This window comes from Esox lucius, chromosome 14, assembly GCF_011004845.1.
Source record: "Esox lucius isolate fEsoLuc1 chromosome 14, fEsoLuc1.pri, whole genome shotgun sequence".
Lineage (NCBI taxonomy): Eukaryota > Metazoa > Chordata > Actinopteri > Esociformes > Esocidae > Esox > Esox lucius.
In genome coordinates, this window is record NC_047582.1 from 17,406,299 (window position 1) to 17,426,382 (window position 20,084).

Consider the following 20,084-nt stretch of genomic DNA (forward strand, 5'->3'; position numbering starts at 1 on the left):
CCTCCCAGGCCCGAGTTTTTGCCTCCACAACCACCCGGGCTGCAGCCCGCTTGGCCTGTCGGTACCCGTCAGCTGCGTCAGGAGTCCCACAAGCCAACCAGGCCTGATAGGACTCCTTCTTCAGCTTGACGGCATCCCTTACTTCCGGTGTCCACCACCGGGTTCGGGGATTGCCGCCTCGACAGGCACCGGAGACCTTACGGCCACAGCTCCGAGCGGCCGCTTCGACAATGGCGGTGGAGAACATGGTCCACTCGGACTCAATATCTCCAACCTCCCTCGGGATCCAGTCGAAGCTCTGCCGGAGGTGGGAGTTAAAGATCTCTCTGACAGGAGACTCGGCCAGACGTTCCCAGCAGACCCTTACAGTACGCTTGGGCCTTTCCTCCTTTGTGATGCTTTGCCAGGCCTTAGCTGCAGCTGTCTTCAGTTGTTGTTTGTTCATGGATCTTTCTGCTTTAAGTTTTGTCTTCAGCATGTGAAATGCATGCTCAATCAGGTTGAGATCAGATGATTGACTCGGCTGTTGCAGAATATTCCACTTCTTTGTCTTAAAAAACTTTTACAGTCCATCTGTAAAAGGATGCACCGTCCAATCAACTTCGCTGAATTTGGCTGAATCTGAGCGGACAATATATCCCTATAACTTCAGAATTCATCCGACTGCTTCTGTCTTCAATTCAATTTATTTATGAAGCCCTTTTTACAACAGCAGTTGTCACAAAGTGCTTTTACAAATCACCCAGCCTGAAACCCTAAGTAACAAACAACTACAGTGTTGAATTTCAATGGCTAGGCATAACTCCATATGGCCGAAATTTAGGAAGAAACCTAGAGAGGAACCAGGCTCAGGGGGGTGACCATTCCTCTTTTGGCTGTGCTGGGTGAATTTTAAGAATACAAGTTGTAATTAATTTAAAAAAAAGCATTTGGGCTGAGTCCAGGTTCTATTAAACCTAATCCAGGTCAGGACAGGGACAACCCAGGGAGGTGGGGAGAATCAGGTATCCTTTCTTTTTCATTTCTAATGTGTCCTTTCTATTCTTGAGGCTTATGAATCGTTTGCACCTTGTGGTGAACCCTCTGTATTTGCCTTTGTGAAGTCTTCTCTTCATGGTAGACTTGGATAACAATATGCCTACCTTCTGGAGAGTGTTCTTCACTTGGCTAGATGTTGTAAAGAACATTGATTTGAGCGCCATCAGTCCACTGTGAGGCAAATTATTTGCAAATGTAGAACAGTTAACATGACAGCAACTCTGCCTAGAAGTGAATGTTCCAAAATATCCCAAAGAGTCACTTTGTTGCAAATCTCAGGTTGCTGTGCATGCTTCAACAATGGGAAGAATGCTGAATCTAAATGGATTGTTCTTCAAAAAAGAACCAAACTATCAGCCTTAACTTCGCCAGAGACCACCTGGACAAACCTGAAGGTTTCTGAAAATCCATTCTCTGGATAGATGATTCCAATATTGACCTTTTTTGCTCACAATCAAAACCAATATGTTTGGCAGAAACCCAACACTGCCTACCACCAAAACAACCTTTCCAAATGTCAAACACGGTGGTGGGAATGTCAAGATCTCAGGTAGCTTTTCCTCCTCTGGATCTGGTCGACTGCACATCATCAAGGGAACCATTCATTCTGAGGTATACCAGGAGATTATTGCACAGAATGTCAGGCCTTCAGTCAAGGAGCTACAGCTGGGTTGAAAATGAGACTTCTAACATGACTTCTAACCTTATTTACCAGTACTATGTCACTAGACGCCATTAAGCATTGTGTTAAACTGAGTAACGTTTCTTATTAAGTTTATCTCCACCGCAAATAGCATCTATGAACTGCATGGCTTTTGACACTGGCCGTTTTAACAGCTTATTAGCCATTCGTGAATGACATTGATACAATAACTACTGTATTAAAATAGGTGAAGATAACAGACTTTCTCGTCCAGTAAAAAGACGAGAGAATCGCGTAGCCAGCGAAGTGTACGTCTATTCTTAAGAAATCCTAAGACATACAGTGGGGAGAAAAAATAATTTGATACACTGCCGATTTTGCAGGTTTTCCTACTTACAAAGCATGTAGATGTATGTAATTGTTTTCATAGGCACACTTCAACTGTGAGAGACGGAATCTAAAACAAAAATCCAGAAAATCACATTGTATGATTTTTCAATAATTAATTTGCATTTTATTGCATGACATAGGTATTTGATCACCTACCAACCAGTAAGAATTCCAGCTCTCACAGACCTGTTAGTTTTTATTTAAGAAGCCCTCCTGTTCTCCACCCATTAACTGTATTAACTGGACCTGTTTGAACTCTTTACCTGTATAAAAGAGACCTGTCCACACACTCAATCAAACAGACTCCAACCTCTCCACAATGGCCAAGACCAGAGAGCTGTGTAAGGACATCAGGGATAGAATTGTAGACCTGCACAAGGCTAGACCTGCACAATGATCTGGAGAAGGTCTGTATGGAGGAGTGGCCCAAAATCTCTGCTGCAGTGTGTGCAAACCTGGTCAAGAACTACAGGAAATGTATGATCTCTGTAATTGCAAACAAAGGTTTCTGTAACAAATATTAAATTCTGCTTTTCTCAGGTATCAAATACTTATGTAATGCAATAAAATGCAAATTAATTACTTAAAAATCATACAATGTGATTTTCTGGATTTTCTTTTAGATTCTGTCACTCACAGTTGAAGAGTTACTATGATAAAAATTACAGACTTCTACATGCTTTGTAAGTGGGAAAACCTTCAAAATCGGTAGTGTATCAAATACTTGTTCTCCCCACCAGAAATAGTCGCAATATACTGTACCAGTAAACAGTTTCATTTTAGGCTCCCCACAACATAGCTACTGAGGTTGTAGCCAGCAAAATGTTTGTTTATCCTGAACAAATACCCTTTTGCCACTGGCTATTTTAACAGTTAATTAGCCATTTGTGAATGACACTGATACAGTATCTATCAATGTAGGTGACGACAACTGACTTTTTTGTCAAGTAAAACGATGAGAGAATTGTGTATCCAAGTGTTTGTCTATCCTAAAAAAATCAAAATCTCCGCCAGAGCTGTTTTATTTTAGGCTTCCAATTACGTAGCTACATAAGGTTGTAGCCAGCTAAGTTTTGTCTGTCCTGAACTTCAAGCATAATGTGTTTTGACTGTCAGGGGAGTCAAACGCAGGACCTATTGTTCCCTAGCCTGCGTCTCTAGCGACTACGCTATTTAACAAGGGGTAGTCAGTCAGTCAGTTACTCACTCAGTGAGAGATAGTCGCTCTTCTAGGCCGGCTCCGTTTACGCGGTCCAGCAAAAGGAGAGACAAAAAACATTATATGGTGCTGTGATGCCAATTGCAAGCTCTCTCAAACTTTTTGACCTTTATGTAGAACTATGTTTTGTGACAAAACTATACATTTTAAATTGGTCTTTTATCATCCCCAGCACAAGCTGCAATTACTAAATAATTATTTTTAATCATGTTCTTGATATGCCATGTCTGTCAGGAGGTTGGATTATTTTTTCAAATGTACAGGGATGTCTAAAATGTGTTGAAAAGATCTGAGAATTATAATCTTTCGGCATATATTCTAGGATTATTTTATTCCTGCTCATGCAACCTGGTCTCAGGGGAATATCTAGGCTATTTTACGTAAATATTTTACGTAAATATTTGACATCTGAATTCGTAAGATATTTTACATTATTAGGTGAAGTTACGGTAGAGTAATAATCCAGAAAAAAAACTGACTGGATGTGTTTTGTACCCAGGTCTTGCAGCTCTGCAAACAGGTGCACTACCCACTACATCAAATAGGAACATCTTGATACAGGTAGCAATTAGTAATGTTTCAAGGTCAATATGTTACAAGTGTTTTTCTTTCAAACCCAAAACCCAAACCTTAATCCTAACCTTAACCCCACTGCTGTGATACCTAACCTTAACCCAAACCCTATTCTTAACCCCAGTGTTGTGGTACCTAACACTTACTTTAAACTTAACTCCAGTGCTGTGATACCTAATTTTAACATAACTGTAATGATAAAATGCATTTATGACCTATTGTAGCAACCTTGGTAAGGCCATTACTCATTCCTCTAAATCCATAATCCCTGTATGGAGCAGTGGGTAGGATGCTTGCCTGTAGAGTTTAATGTTGAAAACATGGCAAATATGTGCACATTTGTAATGTATGATAGGTTTTCGTACCGTTTGTAACATAGGATATGTTTTTTCTGGCGTTCGTAACATTATACGTTTTAATAAAGTTTCGTAACATATTTAACATTTTCGCCAATTTGTACTGTATTGCACGTTTTGGTAGTACATTGAAATGTAACCTAACGTAACATATCATATGAAATCGGGTGCCATGGATTTACATAAAATAGTCTACGTATTCCCCTGAGACCAAGTTGGCTCATAACATGGGACCAACACTTCATGGAGACCTTTATCTGTCACCTATAACAATCTTTCGACATCAAATCTACATGTTTTGACATTAGTGTCAAGTCATGCACATTGACATGTTCTAATTGAATCCTCTGTGTTGACTTCAGAGTTAATTGGTTGAGACTCATCTTACTATTGACTACTAATAAATGTACATAAGCATTGATAATCTGACACTTGATTTGAATTCACTGTATTAGGATAAGCTTAATTTAGTTATGTTTTTCATATCATACAATGTTGAAATGTTGGCTCTGTGATATCCAATCTTTCTAGTGGGTCTAACACTAACTTTCAAATCCTAGAGAGTGTGAATATCGCTGGCTGAAGTATCCTCTCTGTGATTCAAAGAGATTTCCTCTCGGATGATTCAAAAAAACTATTTTTAGGACCTTCAATTACAGTTAAAAGTGTGTTTCTCTGCACAATGATGGACCCAATCCAGAATTACAAAGATGCTAATGGGAATTATGCTTTTATGGAAGAGGAAACTCAATTAGCTGGGAGAAGGAAAGGGGAGTTTGATGGCTAGGCTCAAAGATTAGGCCATACAAGAAAATTAATGTGCAGTCAATTTATATATGCAATGGAGAAGCGAGTAACTGGGAATATGTGAGGCTCTAAAGTACTTTTCTATTTTATTATATGTGGATTGGCAAATCGTTTTAAGCAGTAAATTGGATCCTTTTCCTTCATTCTCTCTTCATCTACACGAATCCCAACTGTACATTTGCATGTTTTACAAGGGTGCCGGTTTTTAAGCATGAGTGCAGATTCTCAGGTTCTCTTTTTCTTTGTTGTTGTTACCACGGATGTCTTGTGCATTGTAATGAGGGGACATGGCCCCATGCTGCACCAGGGTGCCTCAGTGGCACTATGCAGGCAAAGGAGACAACGCAATCTGTGAAGTTTATGCTGTCATGCTGCCAAATAGTTCTAATCATAAAGTTAGATGTGAGGAGAAATTGTTAGGAATGGTTACAGTTGTGGGAGCCATTCATTTAAGTAACTATCTTCTCACTATTATTTTCCAATACACTTGTTTTTGAGAATGAAGAGCAACAGAAGAGAGAGAACGAGAAACAAAGCAAGAGTGCCTTTCTCGGCTCCATCACCAAGGACAGCACCCAGATATGCCACTGTCAAGTGAAGGATGTCCTTGGTACTGAAGTTGAGAATAGCTTTCTCCAATGTACTTCTACTGTATACAATCCCCTTGTCGAAAGCACATACATGCATAAATACGGACAGGTCACACAGACACAAGTTCATCAACCCACCCTTTTCTTTTCAAGTTAATGTGTTTATATTGTATTTAATTCTCTCAATAATATATTTACCTGTACAGTGTTTTTATGACCAGGATTGAGCTATTTAACATTTTGCCCCGGCCACCATTCATATACCAAATTTTAAGTCTTTCCACAATGCTGTTTATTCTAAAATTAAGTTTCTGTATTGATATGCTTTGAAGGAGCTGTGACATTTTTTTTATGTATTGAAATTGCAGGTTTTGAAGTGTGTCTGTGTTTCTACTTAGTATAATCTCCCAAAAAAGAGAGAATACATAATTAGTGTCTTTAGATACCATTAGGTTTCGGACTGTTTATGACATTAATTGAAGATTTTAGTTTGTGAGTGAACACACCATACTGTACATACAACATGGTAATGGAAACAAACCAACACATAGTAAATCATAATTTAATCAAAAAAGAGGTCTACAGTATGCATTTACTCAGTCCAACATATCAGCTAATAGCGTTCTCCAAATAAAAACAGAACTGGGGAAAAGCAGAGACTCAGAAACTGAATTGCAATCCCATATAAAAGGTAAATGAACTGTTACTAATTTAATGATCTAATACCGTTAGAAACATAGATACAAAGAACTTAAAGAAAACAAATGAGGTGGAATAGCCTCAGAAGGGTACCTTCAGTCAATCATCTATACATTTTGCGCCGGATATTGAAATGGGAATTTTGAAGGTGAAAGCTGAAGTATGTGTTTTTTGTATCACTGAAAGTGATGCATTTCACTTATCAAAAAAGAGCTGAGGCTGAAAAAAATAAGTGACTACTCTCATTCTGTCGATCAAGCTAGTGAGACAATTTTCTTGAAAAAATTGAAGTTTCGAATGTAACGGTACCTAATAAAATAAGTTCTAGATCAAAAGAAAGCAAATTTGCTAAAAGAAAAGCAGATAGATGCCATTCGAAAACACGAGTGGACATTGGGGCAGCTGGATGCTATTGGGTGGTCTGCGGGTCTGCAGCTGGATGCTATTGGAATATCCACGATGGATGGAACTCAAGGAGCAAAATGCATTACATGGCTACGCTAGTGTGGTAATTTATCTGATTGTTAAGTAATACATTTTTATATATAATTAAAAGAATGGCACATAAAACCTGGTCGGATTAAGATATTTTTTGGATGAGCTGAATAAAGTGAACAGATAATGTGTGGGGCTTTAAGAGTGAAGTTACATCAAAACAGTGACAGGCGAGATTTCTGGGAAAATGAAGCGGAAATACTTCCTGTTCTTGAAAGTTACATACTTCAGCTTTAAACACAGGGTTTGGAGAAGTTTTAACATGTGTCCTTACTATGTGTGCATTACTATGCTTTTTAAATCCATAATCCGCACTAGTTTTGTAACCCTTGGTAATTCTGGAGAGCCAAGGGCATTTGGCAAGTTTTTCTTTCTTTTTGTGGGGGGGGGGGGGGGGGGGGGGTTATAATTAGGTTCAGGGTTAAGGTTTGCATTTAGGGCTTTGGAGTTGAGGTTAGGGTGGATGTTAGGGAATATGATTTTGAAATAGAGTATTTTTCTCCTCCAAAAAGTCACATATTTAACAAGTGTGCATGTCAGTAAGTGTGTTTGTTTGATTTAGGGAGTGTTGATGGCTGGTTAATGCATTCTGTGTTTGGCTGCACTCTCAGCACCCTTCAATCATCCCTCTAGACAATACACAGTAATTACAGCCCAAAGCCTTTTGACAGGCCAGCCCACTGATCTGCTGCCAGACAACAATGTGTGTGTGTGTGTGTGTATGAGTGTTCATACTCCTGTCCAGAGTATTACACCAATGGATTAATTTCTCACTGGAAGTCAAGGAATGTGTTTCTAGCCATTAATGTAATTACCTCACACTGACTGGTTTTTCAGACCAGACTAACTTGATTGCTACTCATAATTTGTCATGTCTCTTGCATAACTACCTGACTGCTTAGCCCTATACCAGCTACAATGGGGAGAACAAGTATTTGATGCACTGCTGATTATGCAGGTTTTCCCACTTACAAAGCATGGCCATGACCAGAGAGCTGTGTAAGGACATCAGGGATACAATTGTAGACCTGCACAAGGCTGGGATGGGCTACAGGACAATAGGCATGCAGGTTGGTGAGAAGGCAACAACTGCTGGTGCAATTATTAGAAAATGGAAGAAGTTCAAGATGACGGTCAGGGGCTCCATGCAAGATCTCACCTCGTGGGACATCAATGATCATGAGGAAGGTGAGGGATCAGCCCAGAACTACATGGCAGGACCTGGTCAATGACCTGAAGAGAGCTGGGACCACAGTCTCAAAGAAAACCATTAGTAACACACTATGCCATCATGGATTAAAATCCTGCAGCGCACGCAAGGTCCGCCTGCTCAAGCCAGCGCATGTCCAGGCCCGTCTGAAGTTTGCCAATGACCAACTGGATGATCCAGAGGAGGAATGGGAGAAGGTCATGTGGTCTGATGAGACAAAAATAGAGCTTTTTGGTCTAAACTCCACTCGACGTGTTTAGAGGAAGAAGAAGGAGGAATATAATCCCAAGAACACCATCCCAACCATGAAGCATGGAGGTGGAAACATAACATAATTTTTCTGCAAAGGGGGCAGGAAGACTGCACCGTATTGACTGGAGGATGGATGGATGGGGCCATGTATCGCGAGATCTTGGCCAACAACCTCTTTCCCTCAGTAAGACCCTTGAAGATGGGTCATGGCTGGGTCTTCCAGCTGGAAAACTACCCGAAACACACAGCCAGGGCAACTATGGAGTGGCTCCGTAAAGAAGCATCTCATGGTCCTGGAGTGGCCTAGCCAGTCTCCACACCTGAACCCAAAAGAAAATCTTTGGAGTGAGCTGAAAGTCTGTATTGCCCAGCGACTGCCCCGAAACCTGAAGGATCTGGAGAATGTCTGTATGGAGGAGTGGGCCAAAATCCCTGCTACAGTGCTAAGTCCTGCTTTTCTGATGTATCAAATACTTATGTCATGCAATAAAATGCTAATTCATTACTTAAAAAACATCCAATGTGATTTTCTGGATTTTTGTTTTAGATTCAGTCACTCACTTTTGAAGAGTACCTATGATAAAAAATTGCAGACTTCTACATGCTTTGTAAGTGGGAAAACCTGCAAAATCAGCAGTGTATCAAATACTTGTTCTCCCCACTGTAAGTATTTGATACATCAGAAAAGGAGACCTTAATATTTGTTACAGAAACCTTTGTTTGCAATTACAGAGATCATATGTTTCCTGTAGTTCTTGACCAGGTTTGCACACACTGCAGCAGGGATCTCAAAATGGGAGTAGCATCTTGAGATATTTTTGTTCTCATTTCAGATTTTACTAGCATAGAAGTAGATAAATATGTAGTTATGTTTTGTGAAACATCTATTTTAAATGGCTGTATTATGTTTTGAGTAAAATATTTTTGTCGAGAATGTGAGGATGCTTAAAATCTTGTACATTTTTCTGGTAAATGTGGCTGGTTTGCGTAAGCTTTGTTTAGATTTCCAATTCCTTATAATGTGGTCCAGAACTTTTTGTCCTGAACGCAAAATTATATGTCTGGCAAAAACCAAATAAGAATTTCCACCCAAAGAACACCATGCCTACAGTGAAGCACGGCGGTGGCGCATTCTGTTGTGGGGATGTTTCTCTTCAGCAGGGATTGGCACACAGTGCAAAATACTGAAATATTCTTGAAGAGGATGTGCAGCACTCTGCCTGGAAGTTTCAGATGGGAAGATGGTTCACGTTTTCACATGACAATGATCCAAGCACACCGCCAAAGCAACCTTACAGTGGCTGAAAGACAAGAAGGTGAACGTCCGTTTGTGGCCTATCATACCACCAAACTAAATCCCTTTGAGAATCTGTTAAATTACTTGAAGAGAGCAGTACATAAATGGTCACCATGCAATTTGACTTAGATTGAGTAATTCTGCAAGGAAGAATGGGCAACTATTGCACAGTCTAGGTGTGCAAAGTTAGTAGAGATGTATTAAAAGAGTCATGACAGTAATTCAAGCAAAAGTATTGATATGGGGTGTAAACTTATCCAAATTGGGTATTTTACGGATTTAATTAATCTTAAGATTTTTTTAGAATTTTCTAATCACTTGGATGCTGTGTTGTATTGTTATTGTGTATAAATAACGCCGGAAATAGTCTGTGTTTCCCATTTCAGGCTGTTAGGCAACAAAAGATGAGCATATTGAAAGAGGGAGGTGACTTTCTATACCTACTATACATCTCCAAACGACACGGCGAAAGAGCACTCTTATTATAAAGAAGACCAGCTGTTTTTAAAAAAACAATTGTTTTATCAATCTCCATGTTGTTGGGAGGCGGTCTCTAAGTTTCTTATGAATGATGGACCTTGTGGAGTCATATGAACAGAAAATTATGAACAGAAAATCATATGAATCCAGATACTCTTGGATTCTGATGTTAAATTCAAATATGTATTTGTATTACACAAATGTTGCTTAATTGTTCAAATTATCAATAAGTACATTGAGTAGGTGAGCTATAGTGAAATTCTACTTTAAACCAAGAGATAAATGGTTGTGTGGTGAGTGTTCTTATGAGCCTCTGAGACTCCCAATGTAATTAGCTAAGTGTCTGGGTATATCGGAATCTTCATGACCTCAGAGGTGACCTCAAAGATTCCATACCAGAAACTGCAGATTAAGGCATAGGGCAAAGCTGTAAAGCAGTGTGACCTCAGAAACCTGAACTTGTGTGGGTGGTATTAGGGAATATTATATAGAGTTTATTTTTGGAGTAGTGTATCTATTTAAGATTTTTTTAATTGTGTAAGTGTTTTCCCAGTCCAAAATGTCCATGAGGGGAGTATTTATGGAGATAAAATACAAGTCACAAATGTATATTACAATTTGTAATCAGAAAATACAACTTACAAATAAATGTCTCATGATCTGCCAGTACAAAACACTATCCACCAAATATTTCACAACCCATAAATAAACTCCTCTTCTTGTACCTGAAAGCAAGGATTTGAATATATGAAAAATTATATGTGATTATCCCTCACACCTTTGAACAGTAAATTGACTATGAGGATCACATTATATTTGTGGATTGGTTCCTAATAACAAACACATACATCATGATCTGTAAATAGGAAACACGGTCCACAAATGTAATTCAGAATGTTCAAACAAACATGTTTAAAATTCACAATATGCAAACTATTTTCATCATGTGACGTATTTGTGAGTGACATTTAAGTTTGTGGAACTTATTGTATTGGATAGAAAATTGTGTTTGTGGATTGTTCACAGAATTCTGACAAACATTCCGCATCCGATTTGCACTTCCAATCCAATGAGGCTAATAGGGTTTTCTTCAGCCCGAAGGAGCGACGTGGGGCCGCCTTCCCTTGGGCTCACCACCCACAGGAGGGACCATAAGGGGCCGGTGCAGAGAGGATCGGGCGGCGGTCTAAGGCGGGGGCCTAGACAACCCGATCCCTGGACACAGAAACTAGCTCTAGGGACGTGGAATTTCACCTTGCTGGCGGGGAAGGAGCCTGAGATCGTGCGTGAGGTTGAGAGGTTCCGACTAGAGGTAGTCGGGATCACCTCTACGCACGGCTTGGGCTCTGGAACCACACTCCTTGAGAGAGGATGGACTCTTCACCACTCTGGAGTTGCCCATGGTGAGAGGCGGCGGGCTGGTGTCAGTTTGCTGATAGCTCCCCAGCTCTGCCGCCATGTGTTGAAGTTTACCCCAGTGAACGAGAGGGTTGTTTCCCTGCGCCTACGGATCGGGGTTAGGTCTCTCACTGTTGTTTGTGCCTACGGGCCGAACGGCAGTGCAGAGTACCCGACCTTCTTGGAGTCTCTGGGAGGGGTGCTGGAAAGTGCTCCGACTGGGGACTCTATCGTTCTACTGGGGGACACCCACGTGGGCAACGACAGTGACACCTGGAGGGGCGTGATTGGGAGTAAGGCCCCCCTGATCTAAACCCGAGCGGTGTTCAGTTATTGGACTTCTGTGCTAGTCACAGTTTGTCCATAACGAACACCATGTTTAAGCATAAGGGTGTCCATCAGTGCACGTGGCACCAGGACACCCTAGGCCGCAGGTCGATAATCGACTTTGTTGTCGTTTCATCTGACCTGCGGCCATATGTCTTGGACACTCGGGTGAAGAGAGGGGCGGAGCTGTCAACTGATCACCACCTGGTGGTGAGTTGGATCCGATGGCGGGGGAGGAAGCTGGACTGACTCGGCAGGCCCAAGCGTACTGTCAGGGTCTGCTGGGAACGTCTGGCCGAGTCTCCTGTCAGAGAGATCTTTAACTCCCACCTCCGGCAGAGCTTTGACTGGATCCCGAGAGAGGCTGGAGATATTGAGTCCGAGTGGACCATGTTCTCCACCGCCATTGTCGAAGCGGCCGCTCGGAGCTGTGGCCGTAAGGTCTCCAGTGCCTGTCGAGGCGGAAATCCCCGAACCCGGTGGTGGACACCGGAAGTAAGGGATGCCATCAAGCTGAAGAAGGAGTCCTATCAGGCCTGGTTGGCTTGTGGGACTCCTGAGGCAGCTGACGGGTACAGACAGGCCAAGCGGACTGCAGTGGTGGTTGTGGAGGCAAAAACTCGGGCCTGGGAGGAGTTCGGTGAGGCCATGGAGAAGGACTATCGGCTGGCTTCGAAGAGATTCTGGCAAACCCTCCAGCGCCTCAGGAGAGGGAAACAGTGCCCTACCAACGCTGTTTACAGTAGAGGTGGGCAACTGTTGACCTCAACTGGGGATGTCGTCGGGCGGTGGAAGGAGTACTTCGAGGATCTCCTCAATCCCGCCGTCACGACTTCCATTGAGGAAGCAGAGGATGAGGGCTCAGAGGTGGACTCGTCCATCACCCGGGCTGAAGTCACAGAGGTGGTCAAGAAATTCCTCGGTGGCAAGGCACCGGGGTTGGATGAGATCCGCCCCGAGTACCTCAATTCTCTGGATGTTGTGGGGCTGTCTTGGTTGACACGCCTGTGCAACATCGCATGGCGGTCGGGGACAGTGCCTCTGGGATGGCAGACCGGGGTGGTGGTCCCTCTTTTTAAGAAGGGGTACCGGAGGGTGTGTTCCAACTATAGGGGGATCACACTTCTCAGCCTCCCCTGGAAAGTCTATGCCAGGGTGCTGGAGAGGAGAATACGGCCGATAGTAGAACCTCGGATTCAGGAGGAACAGTGTGGTTTTCGTCCAGGCCGTGGAACACTGGACCAGCTCTATACCCTCTACGGGGTGTTTGCCCAACCAATCCACATGTGTTTTGTGGATTTGGAGAAGGCATTCGACTGTGTCCCTCGTGGCATCTTGTGGAGAGTGCTTCGGGAATATGGGGTCCTGGGTCCTTTGCTAAGGGCTGTCAGGTCCCTGGTAAAAACAGGAACTGTTTATAAAAATGTGACAGAATTCCTGAACAGGGGCTTATTGCAAAATTTGAGTTTAACTCTTTATGAAAAATTCAGAGCTTTCGTAATGGTCAGGGCCGCCTTAATGCACGGGCTTACCGGGGCATAAGCCCAGGGGCCTATGAAGACAAGGGGGCTATCATGAGCCAATAAAAAATCACATTGTTTTGTAATTTGTCAAATTTTCCGTCCATCACTTGATATTCATGATTCTGGCTGCTGATTGATCCAATTATGACGTGACCAATGATGCTACGTTACCATACGTTAGCATTGGGCCGTTGTCATGGTACCGTATAATGCTAGTGAGAAGTTGTGGCTAGCTAGGTCAAAATGCCCAAAAGGAAAAAGTTTGAGAGCAGTGCTAAAAATAAAATATAAAACAGTGAGAAGGAATTATTTAAGCACATTAAAAGCTAACAGGATTATTTAAAACTGCTAAAAATGAAGAGGCGAGCTCGTTAACGAGCGGTGAAGCGAACATTCGTGGAGAGCACGACGAGCAGACATGAGGACCGCTAACGTTACTGGGAGAAGCTGAAGAGGACGAGGACTGGATGAGCGTAGAGCCAACCGGAGATGGACAGACCAGAGGCGCGTTACCTGTCTCACCAGGAGAAGAGGACCTGGCAGCACGGGTAGATCCAACCGAAGGGGATCACAGTGGAGGAGACAAGTGGGCAGGATCAGGATGGGACAAGTCGGATGACGACCCCAAAAGCACTTACCGGGTCTCTGGGGACAAAACAGGTGCGTCTTTACTGGGCGAAAATGGGACCGGAATTGTGCCAGAACAGGGAAGCTGACCTCTCTGCTTCAGAACGCCAATACCAGAGAAGATTCTTCTCCAAGACACATTCCAAGTGCTAGCTTGGTAATGGGGAGTATCTGCCCAGGGAGTGGCTATGCTGCTCACCTTCCTAAGGTAGCGTGTTTTCCTTATTATATGTTCATAATCAGTCTGTACTGTTATGCTTTGTTGTTACAGAACCACATATACATAGATAAACAGTCTAAACCATAGACCTGGACTCTCCTTTTTACCACAATTCCACCTGAACATATATTCTACACTGACTTTTGTGTCTTTGGTCAAGTAGGCTCAAGTGATTTGGTCATCTCATATAGGGACAAGTCACTGTTGTATCCCCTTAAAGAAACTAACACATTTTGCGCTGTATAGACAGGCGTGGATTTTACACATTTTATTATTTTTAGTGTGAGTTAGGGGGGCCTACAAAAACCTTTCAGCCCCAGTGCAGGTTAAGGTGGGCCTGGTAAAGGTATATAAAACAATACTGTTTGATGACGTTATGGGAAAGATATGCTACTTTAAAAGTTGATCATCTACTCTACTTCATTCTGAGAAAAAAGCCTTGAAAGATTCATACGTTCCAGAAAACTGGTCTTTGTTTATGCCCATTCAACGTAGTTCACACTCTCTTAGGCCTTAACCCCACCCAGCAATTTAAGTATTCCAATGGGGACACACTGGCCTTGTGCTAAACTGGTCTGGTTGGTCTCGAATAAACACATACAGTGGATATAAAAAGTTTACACACCCAGGTTCTTGTGATGTAAAAGAATGAGACAAAGATAAATCATGTCAGAACTTTTTCCACCTATACTGTGAACAATTCAATTGAAAAAGAAAATGAAATCTTTGAGTGGAAAAAAAAAAAACTCACAATAACCTGGTTGCATAAGTGTGCACACCCTTAAACTAATACTTTGTTGAAGCACCTTTTGATTTTATTACAGCACTCAGTCTTTCTGGGAAGGAGTCTATTAGCATTGCACATCTTGACGTGGCAATATTTGCCCACTCTTCTTTGCAAAAGCGCTCCAAATATGTGCACAGCCCTCTTCAGATCACCCCACAGATGTTCAATTGAATTCAGGTCTGGGCTCTGGCTGGGCCATTCCAAAATGTTAATCTTCTTCTTGTGAAGCCATGCTTTTGTGGATTTAAATGTGTGCTTTGGGTTGTTGTCGTGCTGAAAGGTGAACTTCCTCTTCATGTTCAGCTTTCTAACGGACGCCTGAAAGTTTTGTGACAAAATTGCCTGGTATTTGGAACTGTTCATAATTAAGGCCCTGGTTCTAGCTGAAGAAAAACAGCCACAAAGCATGATGCTGCCACCATCAGTCTTCACTGTGGGTATGGTGTTCTTTGGGTGAGGTGCAGTGTTGTTTTTGCACCAAACATACCTTTTTGGAATTATGGCCAAAAAAGGTCAACCTTGGTTTCATCAGACCATAACACATTTTCCTTCAGTCTTGCCACCTTACACCATAGCCCAGAGGTGTCAAACCGGTTCCACGGAGGGCCGTGTGTCTGCAGGTTTTTGCTCTCTCCTTGTACTTGATTGGTTAATTAGGTCACTGATTGGTTAGTTTCTACCCTCACCTGGTTGTGTAGGTATGAACTAGGAACCAATTTATAGGAAAAACCAAAAACCTGCAGACACTCGGCCCTTTGTGGAACCGGTTTGACACCTGTGCCATAGCCCATTCATATGAAGAATACGGGCCATAGTTGTCACATGTAGCCCACAGCCAGTACTTGCCAGGGATTCCTGCATTCCTTAATGTTGCTGTAGGTATCTTGGAAGCCTCCCTGACCAGTTTTCTTCTCATTTTTTCATCAATTTTGGAGGGACTTCAAGTTCTTGGTAATGTCTCTGTTGTGCTTTATTTTCTCCACTTGATGATCACTGTCTTCATTGTGTTCCATGGTATATCTAATGCTTTGGAAATTCCTTTGTTCCCTTCTCCTGAATGATATCTTTCAACAATGAGATCCCTCTGATGCTTTGGAAGCTCTCTGAGGACCATGGCTTTTGCTCTGAGATGCAACTAAGAAAATGTCAGGAAAATCCTAACAGAACAGCTGAAGTTTATTTGTGATTAATCAGTCACTTTCAAGGATAGCAGGTTTTTAATGACTTCTATTTAACATGAGTTTGAATGTGATTGGTTAATTCTGAACACAGCCACATCTCCAGTTATAAGAGGGTGTGCACACTTATGCTACCAGGTTATTGTAAGGTTTACATTTTTTATTTTCCCCTTTGAAGATTTCAGTTTGTTTTTCAATTGAATTGTTCATATTAAGAGTGGAAAAAGTTCTGACATGATTTATCTTTGTCTCATTCTTTTACATCACAAAAACCTGGCATTTTAACAGGGGTGTGTAGACTTTTTATATTCACTGTACTATATCAAACCAAATAATAACCAAAAAATTCACATGGCCTTGATACATCAGGTATAAAAGTTAAAGTAGCCTAGCAGCAGGATTCATAATAAATAGTAGCAGTATTGTAACTGTAGATAGTTTGAGTGCAGGTGGACACTAAGCCATTATAGGGTTATGGATTAGGTATAATCACACACACCTGGATGAATGACTGGTCAATCAGTTAGCTTATCAAACTAAGTGACGTGCTCAGTTTTGTGAAGACTATGCAAACAATAGCAAAGCATAATCACACACATGCTAGAAACCTGGAAATATTAGCTAGCTAGTAAGCTAATGTTTTGTTACTTAGCTAGCTAACGTTATCAGTAACATCAGTAGCTATAGTTAGATAATTTTGCCTGAATGTTTTTAACAATATCAAAGTCTGGAATTTCCTCATGTAGTCTGATTCATCAAGTCATGGCATCATTGTACTCCTGAAAGTTGCGTCTCACTTCAGATTTGTTGATGACACCATCAAAATTCAGGGCAGGGATGTGATTCACAGCTGTAGCAATGCGATCTTAGTTGTCCTTTTTCAATCAGAGCTCAGTATGTCAGCATGTCCAGCCCCTTCATTATCTCAGCCAATGGAAGGAAAGGTCCTGTATTTTCCGCTGGTTAAACAAGGGTTTTAGTTTTTAATTTTATTCGTATTTACACGTTGCATACTAATTTGTTATTAAGTCACATGAAAGTTCACATTTCTGCAAAAAAGACAAAATCTCCCAAAACATGTTTTTCTTCTTAAAAACGTCTCTCCTAAAAAGTAGTGACAGGCAACATTCGCCCCCGTTCAGGAGTTCTGTCACAAATGCTTTGATAACTACTGTAACCAACTAGCCATTCATTTGTAGATTTTTAGGCAGTATATATCATTGGAAAACTGATCAAACTGAGTCAAATGTTACAAACAAATAGGAACCAATCCACAAAAATAATGTGATCCGCAACTCATTTTAAGGTGTGATAATCGCGGATAATTTTTCATATATTAAAATCCTTGCTTTGAGGTAAGTAGAAAGGGGTTTATTTATGGGTAGTGAAATATATTTGTGGATCGTGTTTTGTACTGGCAGATCATGTGACATTTGTTTTTGGATGTTACATGTATTAGTAAATTTTATTTTCTGTTTACAAATATGTAATATACAGTACATGTGACTTGTAGTCTAATTAAGTAGCAATTCTATCTCCTTAAGTGTTGAAATAGATTACATAGAATAGAGGGTTTTAAATGGAACTGTTTATGTAGATGGTATCCTATATGTATATGTTTGAAGAATTTGTAGGGAGATTATAGCTTTTTGTCATTTATCAAAGCAGACAAACAATTGATAAAAGACACTAGGCATTGAAAAATCAACTATTTGGACAAAACTCTACCTTCTTCTGTTGCACCAACACCCTGTGAGGACCTACAATCCTAAAAATATGGGGCTCTTGAATCCACCCCCTGATAAAAGGGCCCAAAAGCCACAGAACTGGGCAGAGAAAATAAAGTGAGACTGTGCTGCTGGACTAGTGTTGCCCCTCTACCCAGGGGTGCCTTATGGAGGGTGTGGGGTCGGGGTGGGTTAGGATGATTCTAAGGGCCCGTGACTGACAGGGGCCCTTAAATATTGAAATTATTAAAACAGTAAATTATTAATTAAAACATTAAATTATTAGCCAGAGAGCTTCTGTATTCTGCATTGCGCACCCCCCAACCCCCCCCCCCCCCCCCCCCCCCCCCCCCAGCCCTTAGCAAAGGACCCAGGACCCCATATTCCCAAAGCATTCTCCACAGAATGCCGTGAGGGACACAGTCGAATGCCTTCTCCAAATCCACAAAACACATGTGGATTGGTTGGGCAAACTCCCATGAACCCTCCAACACCCCGTAGAGGGTATAGAGCTGGTCCAGTGTTCCACGGCCATTCCATTACTTAATATCTTCACAGAAAATTCTGAGTGTTGACATTTTGTTCCTCTTTTAGCCAACATTTAATCAATGCTGGCCAACTTTTAGCAAGCTATTGTTAATGGTATTGGTGCCAGGCCCAACAGATGCAGCTTCTGGCTCAGCAGCCCTGTCTGGCCATTCCAATACCCCCTTAACCAGCCCCACTTGCAAACTGAATAGGTGAGCAGCGTTGTGCTGAATGTCATGTCACTTGGCATAATTGCAGGGGGTCCTTGGGTTTTTCTTTTAATATCATGAAAAAATGAAAAATTATGAAATTATTTTTAATAAGAATTCAAACATTCTATATAATTCTATATAGCATAGCATAGCATCATCTTCCGCTTATCCGGAGCCGGATATAATTCTATATGATAATGTTAATTTATATAATTGAAGAGGTTAATGTATATTTACGTTTTATTTATTTTAAGCTATTCAGTAATGTTGAGATTTTTCCAGTCAAAACATTTAGACTGTTAAAGATGGTCTTTAGCATATTTCTTATAGAGGGTATCAGTGTTCCATCAAATAGTGAATTCCAATTATAAGACCTGTATAAGTGGATGGTGCCTTCGGCTTTGGTGGTAGCATGGTGGCAACAGCTTCTTGACTCGTGTGCATGCAAATATAAGGAAAACATTTCCACAGGACTCCATGTAGTTACGAATAATAGAATGTATTGTGTTTATTCCGTTTACTTTACAGTTAAAAGTATGTTAAAGAAATCTTCTTAGACAAAGTGAAGTCATTCCTACATATAACTCATGCCACTATGGTAAGAAAACTGTTTTGCGCCGCCATCCAAAACCCTGGACACCCCACTTTGTTACTGCAGAACACACAGTAAGTCCAATCACCACCTGTCTTAAAGTGACGGTAACCAAGAAAGATATACTGTACAATGACAATGCATCTCATGCCTGTACAATGTACATCAATCACAGAGACTCCTACCAATGTAGTAAAATGGCAGAAATTACGGAAAAGAAAAAGGACAACAATTTATATCCAGTATTTACTATTAGTATTAGTAATAGTAATAGTGATACTATATCCTGTGCATTCACCCAATATTAAACATCCCCCCCTCCCCCCGCATCTAGCCCAATGTGATATAATTTCAGGGGGCCCAAAATCTCTGCTGGAGCCCCTGCCTCCACCCTTGGGTTGAAGGTGCATCAGGAAACAGAGTGAGAACAGTGTTGAGGATGCCAACGCAACTAGAGTCATAATAAATCAAATCAACTATTAAATAAATTATTAACACCATATGCTCAAATCATAGTGTTGTTCATGAATGTATTGTTTGATGTCTACCACCCTTTATGGTCTACCACTATCAGCATCTATACCCCTAGTAAATCGCCAGGTTTATGTTTTCTTACCATTATTATCTTGCCTGCCATCTCTCATCTTTCAGTGGCTGGTAGTGTTTTTGGGCAACAAGAAGACTCTGGGTCAGAGGGTGACGAAGAGACCCAGCTGAAGTTCTACACAGAGAAGCACAGAGGCCGCCGGCGCAGCAAAGGTGAGGAGGAGAATGAAGAGGAGAGAGAGAAAATAGCATTGGTACTGTCTAGCCACCTCACAATCCTCTAACAAAAATAGTCTCATGGTCGAATATAGTTGCCTACCTCCGGTTAAGATGGACAAGTGTGTACATTCTATTTTCTTTATGGATGTCT

General features: G+C 41.4%; 1 protein-coding gene across 2 annotated transcripts in view; it reads left to right on the forward strand.

The window, feature by feature from the left end:
* LOC105014997 (astrotactin-2) overlaps positions 1-20,084 on the forward strand; it is a 410,989-nt gene that overhangs the window by 138,128 nt on the left and 252,777 nt on the right. For both annotated transcript variants that reach the window (XM_020053557.3, XM_034296748.1), the window contains exon 5: positions 19,820-19,927. In XM_020053557.3, the coding sequence (XP_019909116.1) occupies positions 19,820-19,927 (108 nt within the window). The remainder of the gene's footprint in view (positions 1-19,819; positions 19,928-20,084) is intronic.